The sequence below is a fragment of the Daktulosphaira vitifoliae genome, unplaced genomic scaffold (assembly GCF_025091365.1).
Source record: "Daktulosphaira vitifoliae isolate Bord-2020 unplaced genomic scaffold, ASM2509136v1 Scaffold_1, whole genome shotgun sequence".
Taxonomy (NCBI): Eukaryota; Metazoa; Arthropoda; class Insecta; order Hemiptera; family Phylloxeridae; genus Daktulosphaira; species Daktulosphaira vitifoliae.
The window spans coordinates 77,351,875-77,372,572 of NW_026099572.1; the positions used below are offsets into that span (position 1 = coordinate 77,351,875).

The window sequence follows — 20,698 nt, forward strand, 5'->3', positions numbered from 1 at the left end:
AAAAAAAAAAAAAAAAAAAAAAAAAAATAAAAAAACACATCATAGTAAAATTAATACCTTCTCAGCTTCGCATCGAAGCTAAAAAATAAAAAAAAACACATCATAGTAAAATTAATACCTTCTCAGCTTCGCATCGAAGCTAAAAATTAAATAATAAAATATTTTATTAAGCTCAAAAGCGTAATATTTCTAATTGGTTAAAATAGTTATATTTCAAAACTTCATAAAAATTGATGAACAAAAAAAAAAAAAAATTTAATTATATTTAAGCTTCTATTATTAAAATTGCACTTATGATGCACAAGTAATGTTGGAGAACCATTTTAATATATCTGTTAGCTTGAAACACAGGACAATTTTGATAGTGTATGGGGATCTCACACCCTCTGCTTAGTAAAACTGAATCATTTTAGTTGATAATTTTTTAATTTCAGAGAATACTATCACAATATAATAAAAAGATAGTATAATCTAAAAAAGTTATTCAATCAGCAAAAATAAATATTTCACCAGAGGAGGTCATATTTTTAGCTTTAGGACAGCCCTGCTGAGACTAGTTTTAAAAAAATGCTAATTTTTTAAGGGGAATATTGCTTTTATAACTCCCTTTTGTATTTGCGCCAGGATGCAGTACAGCGTCTAGTTATAATGTATCTAATCTATTTTATAATGTAACACTGTTAATTTTTTTTTTCATTTCATAGAAAAATTATTTACAATATCTAAATTTTATTCATAACTTGTTTAATATTTCTATGTTATTAGTTTACAAATTTAAGTTCCTATCAGGTAATAATTTAAATCATAAAGTATCGTTTTATAATATCTTTCATAGATCTAATACATTGCACAGTATATATGTTTAGTTTTATTAATCATTTCGATGTTAATTTTAATTATGTATATTTATTGATGTAATACTAATTCATGAGTAAATTAAACATGGTGTGATGCTCCATCTACATATAGATTTTATAAAGCCAGTCGTTTATGCTGTTCATTGAATAGAGGTTGAATTATCTAAAATTACGATAAATTTAAATTAGGTGTAGCGTTAAAATTTACAATTACATGACTAATTTTTGCATTTAAATACTTACTGGCTGTAAAACAAAATTTAGCATTTTTGCTTCGTTGTATTGTTTATTTTCCACTGTTACCATTTTAGTTTCTGACAAATAACCGTCCACGGAGGCAGTAATTCGGTATTCTCCGTTCGTTAAAAGTCTATAGTAATCACCATTTTGAACTAAACAAAAACAACTATTATTTCTTTGTAAGTAAAAAACCATAAGGGCACAGTTATAGATGTTTAAAAAGTTTTAAATGGCTCTCCAAAAATGTTGAGAAATTATAGACACGCACCCTATATGTTGCATAAGTGGATTTATCTTACCTGACGTTATATCGTGAAAAATTGGTGTCTCAATACCATTTGTCACGTTTACTACTCTAATGAACGCATTTTGTAATGGTTGTAATGTAACAGAATCTTGAACAAAACCTTTTACCCCTATATGGACCTAAAAATTATAAAAAATAAAATATTGTTAATTTATGTTATTGTTTAATAATACTATCTTGAAGTTTAATATGAACAATTCAGTATATTACCTGCCAAATTAAATTGATAAGCGCATTTTTGTTCCTTTCCCATTCTTTTTCTAATGCGTTTTCAGGGGTGTATTTATCACAACCCAACTCCAAAGTTATTTCAAAATCATTAGACGACAAGTAATTAAAATCTTGCATACCTAAAGTACATTATTTATCATAGTTAATGAGTAATATTACAATATAGTATTATGAGGCAAGATTATTCTTATAAAAATCATAGCAAAAAAATTCTTATTAACAGCGTTAAAAATTCGGTATATACTGAACAAAATTCATTTAATGCCAAATCACGACTGGTTTGAGTTTCTCTATTACATTAATATCTCATATCAATAAATACAATTTTTTTTTTATAAAAAGAAAAACCTTTTTTTACTTAATTAGAGTGATGTGAGATATTTATAAATGAATGATTTCTTTTTAATATCTAGTAGAGATTATTTTAGATTGAATAGTTTTAGTTATTATATGTGTTGCCATAATATTATTTGAAATATAAATTAAATATACATAGATCAAGCTGTATACAATTTTGGCAGTTATATGTTATAAGTATATATATATGTGTGTGTGTATGTGCATATGTCTTCTATATTTTATAAGATATAAATTGATGCAAATCGGTGCAAATTATTTATAGTTATTATAGTTGATAATTAAATCTATCAATTTTGAAAAAAAACGCTCAATTTTAGAAATCTAAAAATATATCTCAAAATCACGCTATCATAAAAAAAGAATTTTTTAACATTTTAATTTTTTTTTTTTAAATATTGATTTTAATGAAGTATATCCAATGAAAAATTCAAGGTCAGAAATAATTTGAAAAAGACCATCCACGTATTTAATTGTCTTTCAACTCAATTTTTTAAAATGTTCCGACATATCAGTAACGATGCGTTGTTATGTAAATATTAAGATTTTCAACATTCAGAGAAAATTAAAAAGAAAATAACATATAATAGTGAAATATTAATAAAACAAAAAATAGAAAAATTATATCAATTTTTGAAAATGTTCTGGAATGTCTGACAACTTTTAATCTACATTAAATTAAAGATTTTTAAGAGTAAGTTATGGTTTAAAAAGAAAAACGTTCCGACAGTAATTTTTCTATGAGTTATTCGACTATAAATCCAAAAATCGCAAAATTTCCATAAAAATGTGTTAGTTGTTTTCATTTTGCTAAAATAGTTTCATAAATATATTCTTAACGAAATTTTAATAAAAAATATATAAGAGACAATAATTTTTCTTTTGGTATGATTTTTCTGAAAATTCAATGAAAAACCTAAGCACATTTTAGTATAAATTTTTAATTATACTATTTGTATATTATGGTAGTAGTAATATAGTGTTACTCGATAAAGTTTTGTTCGATGGTTTCTTACCTCCTCTGACACTGTACCACTTAGCACCATTTGTTATACCACCTTCTTTACCAAAATTTATATCACCTCCTCTACATGGTAATCTATTAGCGTTAGCCATATCAGCATGTTGATTTGCGTATGATAGAGCTAACCATCTGGAAAAAAATAGAAACTGATATAAAAAAAATTGTCTACAATATCTATAAATATATAGACTTTTAAGAATATATTAAAACTAACAAACCTGAATGTATCATCATCTGGACTTTTAGCATATTCACCTTGTACGTTTCCATACCTACTAGCATCATATGGATAGTTTGCGACTAAATCACCTCCGTGGAGATTTGCAGATGCTACAAATGGTATGGACATAATCAATTTCATTACAGCTTTTGTCTCTGGTTGTATCTAAACGCATACAAATTCATGAAATATATTAAACATATGTATATAAATATACATAAAAGTATAATTATTTAAAGACTTAGCAATTATTTATTGTCATAAGCGTAATTAGAGAGGGATAGAGGGGCTTAGTACCTCCAAATATTTAGAAAATTGTATATTATTAATTATGATTATTGTATAATTATAATATATATACATATATATATGTAAAAATTTAGTGTGATGGAAAAATTAATTTAACATCCTCAAAAATTGTGTTCTAGTTGGGCCTATGTTTATTATGAGCACCAAAAAAATCGTAATATATTTTACACAACAGAAAGATTTTTTAGAAAAAAAATGTCTAATTTTATAATTAAGGACCGGAAATATATGCATTTATAAATTTTGTTTGAGCCACTTTAAAAAGTTCCAAAGTGCAACTTTGTCTTCAGATTATATAGTAGCTTGGAAATGTTTTTCGTTTTAGGGGATATAAACACCTCTTTACCACCCCCAAATTATAATCTCGGTAACAACACATTATTAAATTTTCACACTATTAAATATTAATTAATAAAAATTTTTACTGGCTAATTGTGTGTTCGGAATAACTTAAAAACATTTATAAATGCATATGATTCATAAGTAAATAAAAATTTTAATAGTGTATTTAACTTAAATTTAGTCTGGTAAATTAATTTAAAGAAGTAAAATTATTTTAAATTAGTTCAATTTAGATGAAAAATTTGAAATGACTATCTTTTTCTTTTGTTAATTAGTTTTAAACTCATTTAAAATTAATAGGTATTTAATTTATTTTATTATATTACATACCGGAAATTGCAAATGATCTAACATTTGCATTAAGTGATTGTTAATATCTTTATAGTATGCTTCATTGTCGTATACTATGCGATCCAAGTCTGGAAAATTTCTATTTAAATCTACCCCAGCCGCATTATCTCTTCCCACTAGGTAATTGCTTCCTCCCTTTAGATGTTATAAAAAGAATTAAACAATGTTATAAAATTAATCACTCACCCATAGGCGATCATATCATGAAAATTAATTAAAATTTAATTAAAAGTTCCGTTTTTTTTTGCTAATTAGTGTTTTTTTTTTTTAATATTTAGACCTCAAAAATTTTAGGAGGGATGGATCAAGTCTTAAACATCTTGGATGATCGCCTATGCTTATACTGCATTAAAATGTTGACATATATCATACGTCATCTGTTGATTTTTGCCATCCATCAGGATTCATTGATGGCATTAGGTGTATCCTAGTTTTAGTTATTAGCTTAACAATTTCTTCGTTACCAGCAAGAAATTCTTCACATAGGAAATCGGCTAATTTAAGTAATAGTTCTCTTCCTAGTACTTCATTTCCATGCATGTTAGCTATATACTTAAATTCAGGGACCACTGTAAAAAAGTTAGTTTGGTATTTTTCTAATGTTGAAACTTTATATATTTTAGGAACTTCATTAAAATTACCTTCATAAATAAAAATTAAATTAATAATTTAAAATTATTAAGAACGATCTTTTAGTAAAAAGTCAAAATAAAAATATTTATGAACTAAAAAACTTTCTTTTTGAAAATTAACTTGTAAGTATAAGGAATATCTATTCCTAATAATATTATATCTAAAAATATATTATAATAAATATACAAATAATATATGTCTCTTTTGAATATTTTTATGAAGAAATTCCTTCACAAGTAAAACAATCTAGATGATGAACATAAATAAACAAAAAATAGTCTATTTAAGTATTAAGTTAAAGTCTGATAATTAAATCCTAAAAGGTTGTTTACATTCTACTGGTTATAAATTTAATTTCCTTAAACGTGCTAATAAAGACGAAATATTCACGCGAATAGGTTTTTTTTAAGAAATCATGTTTTTTTGTCATTAAATTTATTATTTTTATATTGTTATACAACATCTTTTTATCCATAATAGGATCTTACTTGGCTTGTGCAATGTAGGATGTAATGAGAATACAATAGTCATTAGAGGGCGACCTTCAACAGAAGTTTCTGACAGACTGTATACACTAGTAATTCTTGGGCATTTTTTGTGTATTGTTAACAAAGTCTCATACATTTCCTTATTGTTATGATGTTTAAATTTAAAAACGGCTTGCTCCCGTATTCCAGTAGTAGCTCCATTGGCCATAGAAATAATCATTAACCACAAGGCCCAAACAAGGGACATTAGAAGAAACATTCTAAAACAAGATATAAAAAATATTATTAAAAATTTATTTAGTAAAAAATGCATTAATTTCTCAGAACCATAATAATTTTATTCATACCTGGGCGATTTGATCATTATATTACATGTATTACCGTCAATTCATAATTATAAGCATAATTATTAAATCGCACTGTGAAATTTGAGCGAATTATATAGAGCAGAGACAATGTTTAAATCCGTGTGTATGTTTTAGTCTTGACAGGTTTATAACTATAGAATGAAACCATAAGCTCACAAACTGAGCATGCTCCAAACAATTCTATGGGTGGTAAGTTTTTATCGCGCGTAGAATACGCGGTATATTGATTTGTCACTGATGACGTAAAACCTGTGGAAACCCTTTGCATTAAATGATAAAATAACACAACTTAACTTCTACCAATTCATTTAAATTAATTAATATTCAAAAAAATACAATTAAATAAAAATAATTAAGAGTTTAAAGAAACAAAGTATACTTTATAAGTAAAAAAACGTAAATATAGTTTTAAACAAAAATCTAAGTTTCAAAAATTTAAAACGCATATAAAAAAATAATATTAACATATTTTTTAAATACATGTGGTGCAATGTAATAATGTATTTTTCTATAATTATTCTGTAATATTAATGTGATAAAGGATNTTTTAAATACATGTGGTGCAATGTAATAATGTATTTTTCTATAATTATTCTGTAATATTAATGTGATAAAGGATATTTTTACACCAAAAATTAGAGAGTAATTTAAGATTGCTGATAAAAATTCTAATTTGAAAAAAATATATAAGTAAAAATATTAAGTACTCTAATATTCACCAATACTTGTGAATTTGCATATTTAAATGTAATTATTGTAACTTTTTAACTTTAAAATTAAGATAAAGAATAATTTTCAAAATTCTACTAACTTAGTGAATTTGTATGACTAAATTTAGATGTTTACAAGTACTTTAAATTTATATTATACATATAGAAAATTTAAGTAAAATTATTTTAATTATACCAAAAAATTTTCCTAATAAACTTTAAATTAAATTTAATATTTTTATTTATGCAATATTACTCAATTATATTTACAAAACTGAAAAACTTAAAATGTGTTATTTATTTTAAATAATATGATGGTTTCCCATTTAGTTGTTAAGATAAAACTTAGAGAAAACTTGATTTTTATTTTCTTTTTAAATTTACATTATTGATTCATAATATTTTACTTTTACGATATTTATTACTAATATGTTACTTTAATTGTAATAATCATTACTTGTATTAATATATATGCAGGGACATATTTGAAAGGTGGCAATGGTGGGGATATGCGCAGGGCATTCAATTTGTAAGAGGGGGAAAATTAAAGTTTTTGTCCCGCAAAAATTAATTTTTATAAAACAATGCATATAATTTTGCTACATTTCGTGGGTGACATAAAATTGTAAATTAGAGGTCAAGTTCCCTATTCCCTAACCAACGCCTATGAGGTTTATTCATATTTTAATTGTTTATTAATTTTAAGCTAATTATGAGCAAAAAAAGTCAACAACAATTTTTATATTAAAAATACACAATCATAAAATAATTTAAAAATTATAATAAATGTTATTTAATTTAGTTTTACGTGTCATTTAAAAATTTGAATCATTTTCGTGGATATGATCTTTAGACACACATAATTAAGTATGTTACTGTTTTATCTAATATTTTTTAATTTATCTTTGTAATTACAAATAACACATCCTACAAAGATGTATTAAAATTCTCATTAAATACCTACGTTTATGAATTTGGATTTATTAAAGTTTTCATGGATTGATGTATTATTTATAAAATTTACAGATATATTCATGTATGTAAATAATCTAAATAAGTTCATGAATTATTTGTATCAATTTCTCTTATTTCCTTGAACTTTCTTTAGTCTTAGTTGACATTATTTACATACTTGAAAATACATACTTGTATTGATTATTACATCCGATTGATGTACTAATCAATACCATTTTTAGAGACTACATTACAAAACAATTAGTATAACAAAGGCGTAATAAAAATTAAATTATTTGAATAGGTTAAAAATTAGTACTATACTTTAATCAAAATAAATATTTAATTTGATTAAGCATACTATAAATATTATGAGAAACTACAATATTTTTATAACCATAGAAATTAATTTTTTTAATTAATAATAAAGTGAAATACATATGCTAAGATTGATGAATTTATCGTAAATGTAAAGTAAGTGGTCGCGGAGGAATTCGATCCCTTTCTATCTTATATCTATTATAAAACGTTCTAACATATTTTTGAAAAGTTAGTAATTGTAAAGGTTGTAGTAATGCAAAAATGAGAGTGTATGGATGTGTATTGACCAAGTTTGGATATTTGGGGTTCAGTTGGAATAGCATCGAGGTTCTATCTGCGTTGTACAGTCCGAAAGCTTAGAGCAATTAAGACAAGTAGATATGAAAAGATATGATTAAAGTTTCTTTTATTAAGGCATTATAAATGACCCAACTGGCAAGTACCTGTAATAATACACTGAAGTAACAAAAATATATTACGACAAAGTATTAGATACCTCTAAAATTTAATAGGGATCACATTCCTCCCTCATTTTATTTTACCAAAATAATTCCTTTTATGTTTAATTATAAATAAGAATAATCATCAATTAGTGATAAATATGTAGAAAGATGTCTACTTACAAATATGAATTATAAAATTAAACATTCTAATAATAATTAGAAACATCAAAATATCCTAAGGTTTTATGTAAAATTTGACTTCAAAATTACAAAGGTCAAGTAATATCAACTAGTAAATATGCTGATACCAAAAAACTCGAATAATTTCCTACTCAATAAAAAAAATATTTTGTGGTAACTTCTCCTATAAATAGGTCACATTTGAATCAAGCAAACGAATAGTCGTATCTTTCCTTTTCCTTAATGAATCAAGAAAACGGAATCAATTAAGCAATTTTATTTTATCCGAGGACGGATTAAGATCTATATGGGGTCTCGGGGAAGTAACTAGAGAATGACATTTTTAAGGTAATGAAGAAACTGAAGCTACAATACATACCTATATATATAGATTCTATTATAAAAAATTGCAACTGTAGATTATTCCACTACTTTAGTACAAATAAATAACAATATACTTAAAAACATCATCTTTAAATTTATTAGATTAATTTAAATCTAAAGCACTAATTATACTTTTTGATAACAATAGTATAATAACTATTTTACATAAATAATAATTAAAATTACTTGAAAATTTACTTAAGTATTGCTTATAATTTTTTAAAGTAAATACAAATAATAATATTTATTTATACAAACTATAAATATATTTTAACTCGCACAACCAAATGAGTGACACCTACAAATTTTAAGTGTTAATGAGACATTGAATTCACAAAATAAAAAAAATTATTTTATTTATATAACAAATTAATTACCAAATTTTATATGGACAACAAATATCAGAATCTTTTTCATAAAAAGTATTATCTAAAAATAAAATTTAATTGAAGTCCTACTCCTTAAAAATATTTTGTTAAATAAAGATCTTAGTCTAAAAATTAAGACCTCAACATTTGTTTTTAAATGGTCTGTATTCTCTGAAATGTTATTTTGAAACTATGGAAAATTCATCTAGCTTTAATTTTTTTTTTTTTTTTACATTTTACCATTATGAAAAATATTAACATAATATGTAGCATTAGTAAATTCTTTGACTTCCAACATTTAAACAAATACAAGCGAGTTTAAACAGAAACTCTTATAGAAACTAAATATTTAGGATTTCATGTAAGCAAAGATTTAATATATAATACAATTATTAGTATATCAAAAGATTATTGCTTCACATAATTTATAATTATTTCTGACAAATTTACCGAAACATTTTATGTACAATATTTTGAAAAATAAAGTTGTTTCCCTTAAAGAATAAATATTTCCAATTTTATTAGATATACTTAATATGGAAATCCTTAATGTTTATTATAATATAAAAAAATTAATTATAAATATATTTATTCCTAAAAACTTAATAAAAACAAGGACAATAATTTCTGATTATTATGTCATTCCTTAATAATTTACCATTATTTTTATATTCACTAATATTAGGGTTAATTACTATTATTTATTTTTAAGAGAGTTAATGGGTATTTCATGTAAGAAAAATTATACAAATCTATATATATATAACATATATATATAAATACATATTTATTTAGTACTTATTTTGTTTATACAAATATAAAAAAGGAAAGAATTTTAAATTGATAAAAAAATAATATTACATCTATAAGAATAATAAAAAGATATTTTAAGAAATATTAAGGAATACAAAATAAAAAGAAGTTATATGTATATTAATTAAAAAATAGGTCAAGTTCAGAAATATCAAATTGTTGAACAAAGGTGATCATATATAAATAACTTGCGATAAGTAACAATTGAGCTAATAATATATATCTATGAAAACAGTGTTTTAATTAAATGGTACTTCAGATTTTTCGCTAGAATCAGATTCTGTTTGACAATCTTCATCAATTTCATTTTCATCTTGATCTACCTCAGCACCAGAAAACATGTATCGTCTTTTCTTTAACATATAATAAGTGTTTGCTGAAATTGATAAATAATAATTTAATAATTGGTGAAAAAAGAAATTCAATTATATTTTCACTACTTGGTAAATAGGATGCTAGACTAGTTTTTTGAGGATCATCTGAATCAATACCGCTATCTCTTGTAGAGTCTGTTGATAAATTACGTTGCTCGCTAGTTGATGAGCTAGCAGTATATCTATCATCGTTAAGGGATAAAGACATGCTATTGGCACTATCACGTGAGTCTGTATTCATTTCATTTTGGGCAGTATCATCAATTGATAAATTAGGACTAAAGATAGCAAAAATTTATAAACATTATCACATATTAAATAACTTTATTGATCATTAATAATTTTAAATTTTAATTATCAATCTAAATATAATAAAAATTAAATAAATACCTTCTTGGAGATGATTTAGGAAAGTTTAAAACTTTTGTTTCTGTAAGTTGTTCTTTACACCAATAGATATCAGACCAATCTGGACCAAGCCTGTCACAAAAATGTATTAATTATTACTGTATTTAAGCTTAAAATTGTTGATAATAGTTAATTACATGCGACATAGGTGATCAACTATAACATCACTATCACCGAGAAGTTCAACGTCAAAATTCATATGAGGAAGTCTTTCACGGTTGATTAATATTTGTGGCACATGTTTATTCAACATACCTAAAAATTAATTATATAGTTTTACTATACTTATATACAAGTTTTATAATATATTTCAAAAATAAAGTTGTTTTCCTTTCATTTAAATTGAGGAAACTCAATTTAAGATAAGTTAATATGTACGTCTAAAAACTAGTATATGTTACACATATCTTTAAGATATATGTTACATATTACTGTAAGTAGAAATAACTTATTAACAATGATTGGTTAATTTGATAAGTTATATTTATAAGAAACAATTTTGTACTATGTTTGTACAGCAAATAGTAGTAATAAGTAAATATATTCACAAATAGAAAAAAAATTACAAAAATTACTTTTGGCAAGTTTCTTCTTTAAGTTGACAATATTTTAGAATACATTTGGGAATAAACTACTAGGTCTTTTTTCAGTATAAAATACAAAAATTATTTAAAAAAATAACTTTAGTCTATTTTTATTTTTAACATAATATTTTTACTTCAAATTTGTTTTCGAATATTTACTTTTACTCAATTGATAAATAAGTACTTAAATATATAGAGTGATTAATTTATTATTGATCGCTAGATTTCTTCAAAAATAATAACTTAGAGACATATTTTTTTTGCTAATCTAAGTAGTATTTATTGATTTTTAAGTGGTCAATCATTTTTATTATCAGTTTTCCCTTAAAAGAACATTATCTAATTTTTTAAAATGAAAACACACATATTAGCTTCGATGCGAAGCTGAGAAGGTATTAATTTTACTATGATGTGTTTTTTTATTTTTTTTTTTTTTGTGTCTGTGAACGCTCAATCTCAGCTCTCGCTGGACCGATTTTGATGAACAATATGTCAAAAGATCACAAATCGTATCTAGTCGAAGACATTACCCTCAAAAATTGAAAAAAATTCCCTCGTTCCCCGTAAACGAGGGAAATGCCCCAAAAAATTACAAATTTAAAAATCGCTAATTTTCGATATTTTTTCAATTTTTTTTAATTAAAATTGCTGCAACTTTTTCAAAAATGATCGAATCAATATAATTTTTTTTTTTTATAGATACCTTAAATATTTACCTATCATTTTATATATTTTTGTGAACATTTGACCCTTTAACAGCCCACAGGAAGGGTTTCAAAATGGTAGCTTTTTTACAAAAAATTAACTTTTTCAACTTAACTTTTGAAAATGTTCCGGAAAGACTGACAATTTTATATATACCTTAAATTAAAGCTAATGTAATATACTTTAATTTGAAAAAAAAAAATTTGACCTCTGGACTTGTCTTCATGGTGAAAATGACTACCGTATGCAAAAATATGCTATTTTTGTGAAAAAATTCTTGATATTATATTTTACATTTTTTAACATTATGTTGCTATAACTTTTTAAAAAATGCATGAATCAACTTTATTCTTTAATGATAAATACTTTATATATACTTCTTTCATTCGACATACTTTTTTTTAAAATCGGACCATTTCCCTTTATACAGGGGGGGTGCAAACCTTTTAAAATGCGTATAGAAAGTAGAACTTTTTCAACTTAACTTTTGAAAATGTTCCGGAAAGACTGACACTTTTATATATATCTTAAATTAAAGCTTATGTAATATACTTTAATTTGAAAAAAAAAAATTTGACCTCTGGACTTGTCTTCGTGGTGAAAACGGACATCAAAGTTAAAGAAAAACGTACGATTTCCGTGAAAAAAATCTCGATTTTATATGTTATATTATTTAATTTATATTTTATATAACTTTTGGAAAAATGTATGGATCAATATTATTATTTTTTTATAATAAATATTTATATACCCCTTTCATCTGGCACGCTTTTTTTGTAAATCGGATCATACCCCTTTAACAAGGGGGGTCAAAACTTTAAACATGCGTATTGTTACTACGATATTTTCAATTTAATTTTTGAAAGTATTCCGGAAATACTGACACTTTTAAATATATCTTAAATTAAAGCTTATGTAATATACTTTAATGTGAAAAAAAAAAATTTGACCTCTGGATTTGTCTTCATGGTAAAAATGACTACCGTATGCAAAAATATGCTATTTTTGTGTTAAAATTCTGGGTTTTGTATTTTATTTTATTTTAAAATACCTGACAAGGGGAGTACAGATTTTCATAAATATTATATAAATTAAAATTGATATAGTATAGATAGTTAAACTTATTTAAATATGTTTGTTTCTTTTAAGTCGAGAAAAATAACTTTGAAATTTGAACTAGCTTAAATAGCCAATTTTTCAACCGCCGGAAGCAACGTACGGTTGCCGAGTTGGTAAAATTTATGTTTTACACGCTTGGGGTACGAGGTTCCAACCCGCATATGGCAATGAATTTTTTGCATTTTTTCTTAATTCTTTTTAAGTTAGTATAAATTTTAACTCGTTTGATTTTTATCACATTTAGATTCAATAACTTCAATAAAGATCAAGGATCCCATCACTTTAGTCGCCCCTTGCAAGAAGAAATTTCTTATTCGTATTAAAATTATTTTACTATATTTTAAGTTTTCGCTTCGATGCAAAGCCGAGAAGATATTTTTTTGTGACTATCATTTATTTTCTCTGCTCTAACTTGACCTACTTTTTTCAACAATACGTCAAATTACTACAATTCGTATCTAGTTGAAGATATTACTCTCAAAAATTGAAAAAAAAATTCTAATTTATCAATTAAACAGTTAGTTATTACATCGTCTCCATAAAGACAATTAAAATCATTAATTTCTAATGTTTTCAAAATATTTATTAACGAATGAAGTTTGATATGATAGGTTTCAACTACAAAATTAAATCATTTTACTTTGTAATTTAATAATTTTATTACTCTGTTTGTGTGTGCTACTATTAGACTATAATATTCAAATTTTTTTCTAACGTGTTGCTATATAAATCATTTCTAAAAAAAATGATTGTTTTTTCTCCTGAATTAACAATTGATTTTTACAAATATAATCAAATTTTATAATAAACTCAATTGAGTAAATCTTTTTAACAACTTTGTTTTGATTGGTACATTTAGTTAAAGTAAATCATTAAAATTAATTAAGTTCTCAATATTTCAATTATAGAATCTTTTCAACAAACAACAAAAGTTCCTAGGAAATTATTACTATTACTTCTATTTAAGTTATCTATTACCATAAAAATGCAAAAAAATATTGAGCTTTTCTGATAAATTTACAATAAATAGTAATTATAAAACTTTCTGACTGCATATTGATCTTAACGATACAATTTTTTTAATTGTCATAAAATTTTCTATTTAATTATGTCAATGTCAAACTTACCAATTGAGCTAAAAGTTATGGTAAAATAAATTTTTTTTTTTTTTTATAAACATTTACAACAATCAACTTTAAACGATTAACAAAATTGGTTAAATATGTCATTTTCCTTATTTTTAACTTATTAATAATCAAATTAATATTAAATATTATATCAAATCAGTATTAATTTAAAACAATTTTTTTTGTTCTTAATTATTTTTTTTTATATGTAAAAACTATTTTTTAATAATATTAAAACTTAGAAGTTATAGAAAAAGTCTAATTGCACATTTTAAAACATCGCGAAAAGTTGATTTAGAATAGTATATTTTTGTTTCTGATGGAAGTTCCTTGTAGTCCAGTGTATAAAACTTATAACTTTGTTAATTGTTATAACTTTATCAAAAATGACCAAATCAGTATATTTTTTTTTATTTAGATGCATGTCTTTATCTATCATTTGGTTTTTTTTATAAATCTAACCCTTTACCTGCCCACAAGAGGGATTCAAAATATTAACTTTTTTTTTTTTAGTTAAAGTAAATCATTAAAATTAATTCAGTTCTGGATATTTCAATAGTAGAATCTTTTTAAATATCAAAAATTACTTAGAAATGATTACTATGATTTCTATTTAAGTGTTCTATTACGATAAAAATGCAAAAAATAATGAGTTTTTCTGATAAATTTACAATAAATAATAATTATAAAACTTTCTGACTGCATATTAATCTTAAAAATAACATTGTTTTAATTCTCATAAAATTTTCTATTTAATGATTCATTCTAGTCAACGAAGGAGTAATTTTGCAGAATAGCAGAAAAAATTCCCAACAAACTTTTTTTTTTTTTGTTTTAATTAGGCAATTGGTGGATTATTCCAAAAGCAACATCAACTCTTATTTCTTTAATTATATCATGATTAGTAGTTCTTTGATTTTAAAATATAATATTTGAATATATACTAATTATAATTATTAAATTTAGTATGAAATTGATATTTAATATTGTAATTTAAACGGAGAAATTATAAAAATAATAAAGAAGTTATATTTTGCTTTACTTTTACGTGTATAAAAATTTAAAGGGCTTGATACAATAATTTTCAATAAAAACTGTTTGTTACTATAAAAAAATGCACTGGACTACAAGGAACTTTCATCAGAAGCAAAAATATACTTTTCTAAATCAACTTTTCGCGTTGTTTTCAAATCTGCAAGTAGACTATTTCTATCACTTCTAATTTTTTATATTATTACTAATTATATATATAAAATAATAATTAAAAGAAAAAAAAATTTGTTTTCAAATTATTACTGATTTGATTTTTAATATGTTAAAAATAATCAGTCCAAATTTTCAATTTTAACCTATTTTTTTGGTTCTTTAAAGTTGATGAAAAATTTTTGATAAAGATTTATGAAAGTTTATAGTAAAATAAATTGAATATATTACCATAACTTTTAGCTCAATTACAAGTTTAAAATTGACATCTAGGCCAGTCAACAAAGGAAAAATTGCGGAAAAAATTTTGTTTTTTTAAAAGTTGAATTAAAATATGTATAATGACATACTAATAGTCCTCAAGATTGGAATTGAGCTTTTTTTTTAAATCCTCGCAAAAGTTCAAAAATATGAGCTTTCTTAATTTTCTCAAAAAAAAATATTTAACTTACAAAAAAAAGTTTCGCACAAAAGTTGTTTAAAAGACAATTATAAATAAAAATATAATCTTATATTTTTTCATTTAAACAAATATTTTTCGAGTTACATTACATTTAATATGAGTAATAAAATTTATATTCCATTTTTTTCATTTTACGGTTACTTTTTATCATGTTATACTTACATTAGACACAATGTTATAAATGTATATGTGTGTATGTGTGAGTTTATTTATTTATTGTATCATTAAAGTGTAGTGTATATTGAGATACAAGCAATAGAGTAGGTAATTGATTTGACGCTATATTATTTAAACCCAACTAAACGCTAAATTGTACATTCCGAAATAACAATCATATTATGTCAATTGCCACCGGAATTTCTGGTAATATTTTTCTTTTTCTTTGCCTTAATCCCAACTACTTGGGGTCGGGCACCCTTATCCTAAGATTCCACTTGACACGATCTCCCACATCTTCTACGCTCACATCAGCTGTCCTCAAATCGCATTCAATAGCATCCCTCCATCTCTTTTTTGGTCTTCCTCTATCTCTTCTTCCTTCAACATTCATTTCTATAACTGTTCTTACAGCTATCGATTCTTCTTTCCTCATACCATGACTATCTATGACTACNTTCTTTCCTCATACCATGACTAAACAATCTAAGTCTATTTTCTGTCATCTTATCCACGATTGACGCAACACCTATACTTCCTCTTATATGCTCGTTCCTTATCCTATCTTCTCTAGTCACTCCACTCATCCAACTAAGCATTCTCATCTCTGCTACACTTATTCTCTGCTCTACTTTCTTATCAACCGCCCAACACTATGAACCATACATCATAGCTGGCAACACAATTTCATACTAAATTTAAAAACTATAATTAGTATTTATTCATATATTATATTTTAAAATCAAAGAACTACTAATCAGGATATAATTAAAGAAATAAGAGTTCATGTTGCTTTTAAAATATTTCACCAATTTCTCTAAAGGAAACACTATCTACAGATTTGCATCGAAGCGTTTCTTATGATAGTGATTTTAATCACTGTCAGATATCATCTATACTTGTCCCATCTATGCCTCGTCCACACTGTGCCTCGACCCCACTGTGCTACCGTTTTTTACTAACTTAAATGTTAGAAAAATATCTAACTAAGAAAGTGACTTTTTTTAGTCAGTAATCAACTTTTGAACCAAAAATTTTTAAGTTATAAACATTTTACTAGTGGTGTTGAGAAGAGTGCAGCAGAGTGATTCTTAATGATAAAAAGAACATAATTCACTACTTGCCTTCCATTAACATTTCAATCAAATACCTTATTGATATATTAAACTAAAGCAAGTTATGTAGAACTTACTGGGAATACGAGCAACAGGGCGTACTTTTAGTGAAGATCCTATCACTATTAACAAATCACAATTATTTTTATCTTCTTCAATTGCTTTGTGGAAACTATCAGGTAAACCTTCACCAAAAAACACTATATCAGGTTTCATTATTCCACCACTATCCACACATATAGGACATCTGGGGATCCTTTGATCAAACACATCAGGTTTTATAGTATCTGCTGAAACTTTGTGGCCACACTGAGTGCAAGATGCAGTAGCAAATGAACCTAAAGATACAATTTTATTTGATCAGTTTAAAAATAGTAATGTATTTTAATAGCTAATATCTCTTATAAAATTATTTTAACATACCATGGCATTCAATCACTTTTTCAATGCCTACTACTTGCTCTAAAGTATCAATATTTTGTGTATAGTTTCTTAAAAGCCGTCCTTTTTTTTCTAAGGCTTTGATAAATCTTTAATAATAAATAGAAGGGTTTAATTTTTGTTTATAATATTTAAACAGAATGTTCAATATGAAATAAAATACGTTAATTATGATGAAGAATATAAACACAGATTTTTATTCTCTACTTTTTATACTTTAAAAGAACTTGAAAAATAAACTATGTAAAATACTTACTGGTGAGATGGAGATGGTTTAAACTGCCCTGGATATATTTCTCTTGCAAATTTGAAAAAGGGTCTTGGATCTTTTCTAAAATAATCAATACAAAACATAGATTGTGGATCAGGTAAATCAGGGAATTCTGTAGCTAGTCTAGCATAAACTCCATTATGACTACGAAAATCTGGGATACCACAAGAAACTGAAACCTTAAAAATAAATAATTCCATAACTATAAATTATACTTCAGTATAACTATTATTATTTCAAAATTTATGTATGTTTGTTAACAGAATACAAATTATGTAAGATTATATTATGACAAATTGTTAGTAGTAGTGTACAATACATATAAGAAGATACAAAAAAAAATGTAAGTTTTTGAAATTTTTATCATTACATTTTTTACTATTTTAAATGTTCTGTAGAAGTTTCAAATAGAAGAATTGTTATTTTTACAATAAAATCCATTAATCTATAGTGCTATCCATTAATAGTAATATCTTATAAAATTGGATTGTAGCATTATAAATTGTATAATTATTATTTATCTAAGGTACTTACTCCTGCTCCTGTTAGAACCATAATTCTCGTACTTGATTTCAGCAGCCTAATAACATCATCTAATGTACTGACATCACGTAATTTATTTCGCACGGGGCAATCATCAGTCATACTTAAAATAATCTAAAATAAAATTTTTTAACATTATAAAGCAACTGATTTACCAAAGAATAAATTAACCCTACCCTCCATAATGTAATGTCTTCTAACTGTGATGGTACAGTAGCTCCAAATACTTGATGCAATAATCGTCTTGGATTAATTCCATTCATTATTTGTCTTTGAACCCAACTCATTGAACCTATAAAAAAACATTAAAATGTGTAAGTTTTTTTTAGGACTATTTATGGTTTAATAATTACCTGGTGGTTCTTTTTCAGAATCTAAGTTATCTGACTGTGTACTTGAATCTGAACTTGAAGTAGAAGAAGTATCATCATCTTCACCTTCTTCTTTATTATCAGAACTTTCATCAAATAAGCTGAAAATTAAAATTATGATTAAGAAAATTTTTAAAGATAAATGGGAAAAATATCTTCATAGTATTTAACATTTATAAAACTCAACAATTTAAAACTGTTATTATCATATGTAGTTATATAATTTTTTTAAGAGGTAATGGGATAAACATTATTTATATGTAGAAAAATTCATACAATTAATTAATTTTAAAGAGTCAACTTTTATAGGGTGATCCAACATATTTTAATGCAAATATATACTAAACATTAAGTAGTCCATCAATATATTCTTGCATCATAAAATATATTAATTTCACCATGAATTATAATTTATAGTTTATTTTAAATTTAAAGAAATATATAAAAAAATGCTTTTATAGCCTTATGAGTTTTATAAAATTTAAATTAATAGAGCAAGAAAGAGCAAAATAGAAAATACTGTTTAAATAATCAAGTGATTACCTCGAGTCTTCTGGAGATTCAGGTAAGCTTGATGACATAATCAACGGTCTTGGTGAAGATGGTTTTAAATAGTTTGGTGATAATGTGTCTAATGATTTGTATGATAAATTGTTAGCTGAAAGTAAAATGAAATGATTTAATTAAAATAGTATAATATAAAAGAAACTATAAATCTATCAACAACCTCCATAATTATTATAACTTTGAAATATTAAAAATTGCAAACTATAANCCATAATTATTATAACTTTGAAATATTAAAAATTGCAAACTATAAAATATGTAATTGTGAAAACAAAAATTTTTATTAACAGTTTAAGAAACCTTAATTAAAATTACTTAGTAATTCGATATAATATATATATTTAAGTTATAAATAATTCAATAAAGAGTTATCTAAAATTGAAATATTAATTTTATTTTTAACACTTTTTAATTATTATCAAACGAAATCTCAAAAAATTTCATAAACGTAAGATATATGATTTATACTGAAAATCATCTAGTTGTATCTTAGGTCTCCAAAAAAAGAAACTTGAGTTAATTTTATCAATTTTATTGATTTAGGCCTCTTCTCAAAGAAACTAATAGTTACTATGTAAAATAATTGTTAAATAAAAAATTAATATAATTTTAAATAATTTGATAAACGGAAATTTGATAAGAGATAAAAAGATTATCAAGAAATTGATATAAATATTGTTGATAATACAGAAAGACATTAACAAATATTAAATGTATATGAGTAAATCAAAATTAGAAAATAAACGTTTTATTTAAATTAAGCAAATAGTTTGTGAAAAAAAAAAATGGTGACATCACTCATGTAATCAAATATTTAATAACTGTAATAGATGAGAGATGAACGGGGGGGAGAGGTAGACGCCCGTCAAAATGTCCGCCTGACGTGTGACAAATACAAAGAGAAATCCGCCATATTTGTAATGCGTCTTAACTTACCGCGAATTCCAAAATTTAGCTTTTTTAAGAACTTACCATAGGAATCACCGGACGAAAACCCTGTGAACCGATGTCCGTAATTTTGGTATTGAGAATTCTCGGCGATTTCGTCGGCAAACGAGTACCTCATGCGTTTTGCAGGTGCCGCGGCGAGATCCGTGTCAAAGTCACCGTTGTCGGACGCCATTACGCGGTTAGTAGTAGTGTGAGGGTGTGGAGGAGTCGGCGACGCGGCAACAACGAGCCTTCGTACGGCACAATTGCTCTGACGCCACTGATCATCGACCAATCATGATTCATTTTCGTTGATTTAGCCAACTTCATGAGATATGAGGAATTTGTTTATTACAGTGTAACCAACAAAATATTCTAATATTTTACCGCTTTTTTTTTAAATTATTTTATATATCTTTAA

At 24.7% G+C, this 20,698-nt stretch overlaps 2 protein-coding genes and 1 long non-coding RNA gene across 3 annotated transcripts; all 3 read right to left on the bottom strand.

The window, feature by feature from the left end:
- Positions 1–902: 902 nt before the first annotated feature.
- LOC126899991 (carboxypeptidase E-like) lies at positions 903–5,869 on the bottom strand. The gene is made up of 10 exons (XM_050675325.1): positions 5,707–5,869; positions 5,360–5,619; positions 4,611–4,807; positions 4,218–4,373; positions 3,235–3,401; positions 3,009–3,145; positions 1,615–1,754; positions 1,397–1,523; positions 1,101–1,249; positions 903–1,020 (listed from the first exon to the last, which is right to left on the bottom strand). Exons 1-10 carry the CDS (start codon positions 5,721–5,723, stop codon positions 973–975), a joined length of 1,398 nt encoding a protein of 465 aa, XP_050531282.1. The 5' UTR covers positions 5,724–5,869; the 3' UTR covers positions 903–972.
- Positions 5,870–9,254: 3,385 nt separating this feature from the next.
- On the bottom strand, positions 9,255–20,563 carry LOC126899982 (NAD-dependent protein deacetylase sirtuin-1-like). The gene is made up of 12 exons (XM_050675313.1): positions 20,320–20,563; positions 19,324–19,438; positions 18,763–18,881; positions 18,586–18,701; positions 18,401–18,523; positions 17,852–18,045; positions 17,578–17,684; positions 17,232–17,492; positions 10,820–10,937; positions 10,665–10,754; positions 10,341–10,552; positions 9,255–10,276 (listed from the first exon to the last, which is right to left on the bottom strand). The coding sequence occupies exons 1-12, from the start codon at positions 20,468–20,470 to the stop codon at positions 10,140–10,142; spliced, it is 1,743 nt and encodes a 580-aa protein (XP_050531270.1). The 5' UTR covers positions 20,471–20,563; the 3' UTR covers positions 9,255–10,139.
- On the bottom strand, positions 11,919–12,859 carry LOC126899997 (uncharacterized). The gene is made up of 2 exons (XR_007702775.1): positions 12,550–12,859; positions 11,919–12,179 (listed from the first exon to the last, which is right to left on the bottom strand). It is a non-coding gene; the product is annotated as an uncharacterized LOC126899997 (long non-coding RNA).
- Positions 20,564–20,698: the final 135 nt, after the last annotated feature.

What these genes read in the sequence shown, in the direction of transcription:
- LOC126899991 (XM_050675325.1), bottom strand. An exon ending in CCAGATGATGATACATTCAG is followed by an intron (nt 3,146 to 3,234) that starts GTTTGTTAGTTT and finishes ATTTTTTTCCAG; the next exon opens with ATGGTTAGCTCTATCATACG. An exon ending in GTGGTACAGTGTCAGAGGAG is followed by an intron (nt 1,755 to 3,008) that starts GTAAGAAACCAT and finishes AATGTACTTTAG; the next exon opens with GTATGCAAGATTTTAATTAC.
- LOC126899982 (XM_050675313.1), bottom strand. Translation starts at nt 20,470, where the DNA reads ATGGCGTCCGACAACGGTGACTTTGACACGGATCTCGCCGCGGCACCT. An exon ending in TTCGTCCGGTGATTCCTATG is followed by an intron (nt 19,439 to 20,319) that starts GTAAGTTCTTAA and finishes TTTTACTTTCAG; the next exon opens with CTAACAATTTATCATACAAA. An exon ending in TCTAGCATCCTATTTACCAA is followed by an intron (nt 10,277 to 10,340) that starts GTAGTGAAAATA and finishes TATCAATTTCAG; the next exon opens with CAAACACTTATTATATGTTA.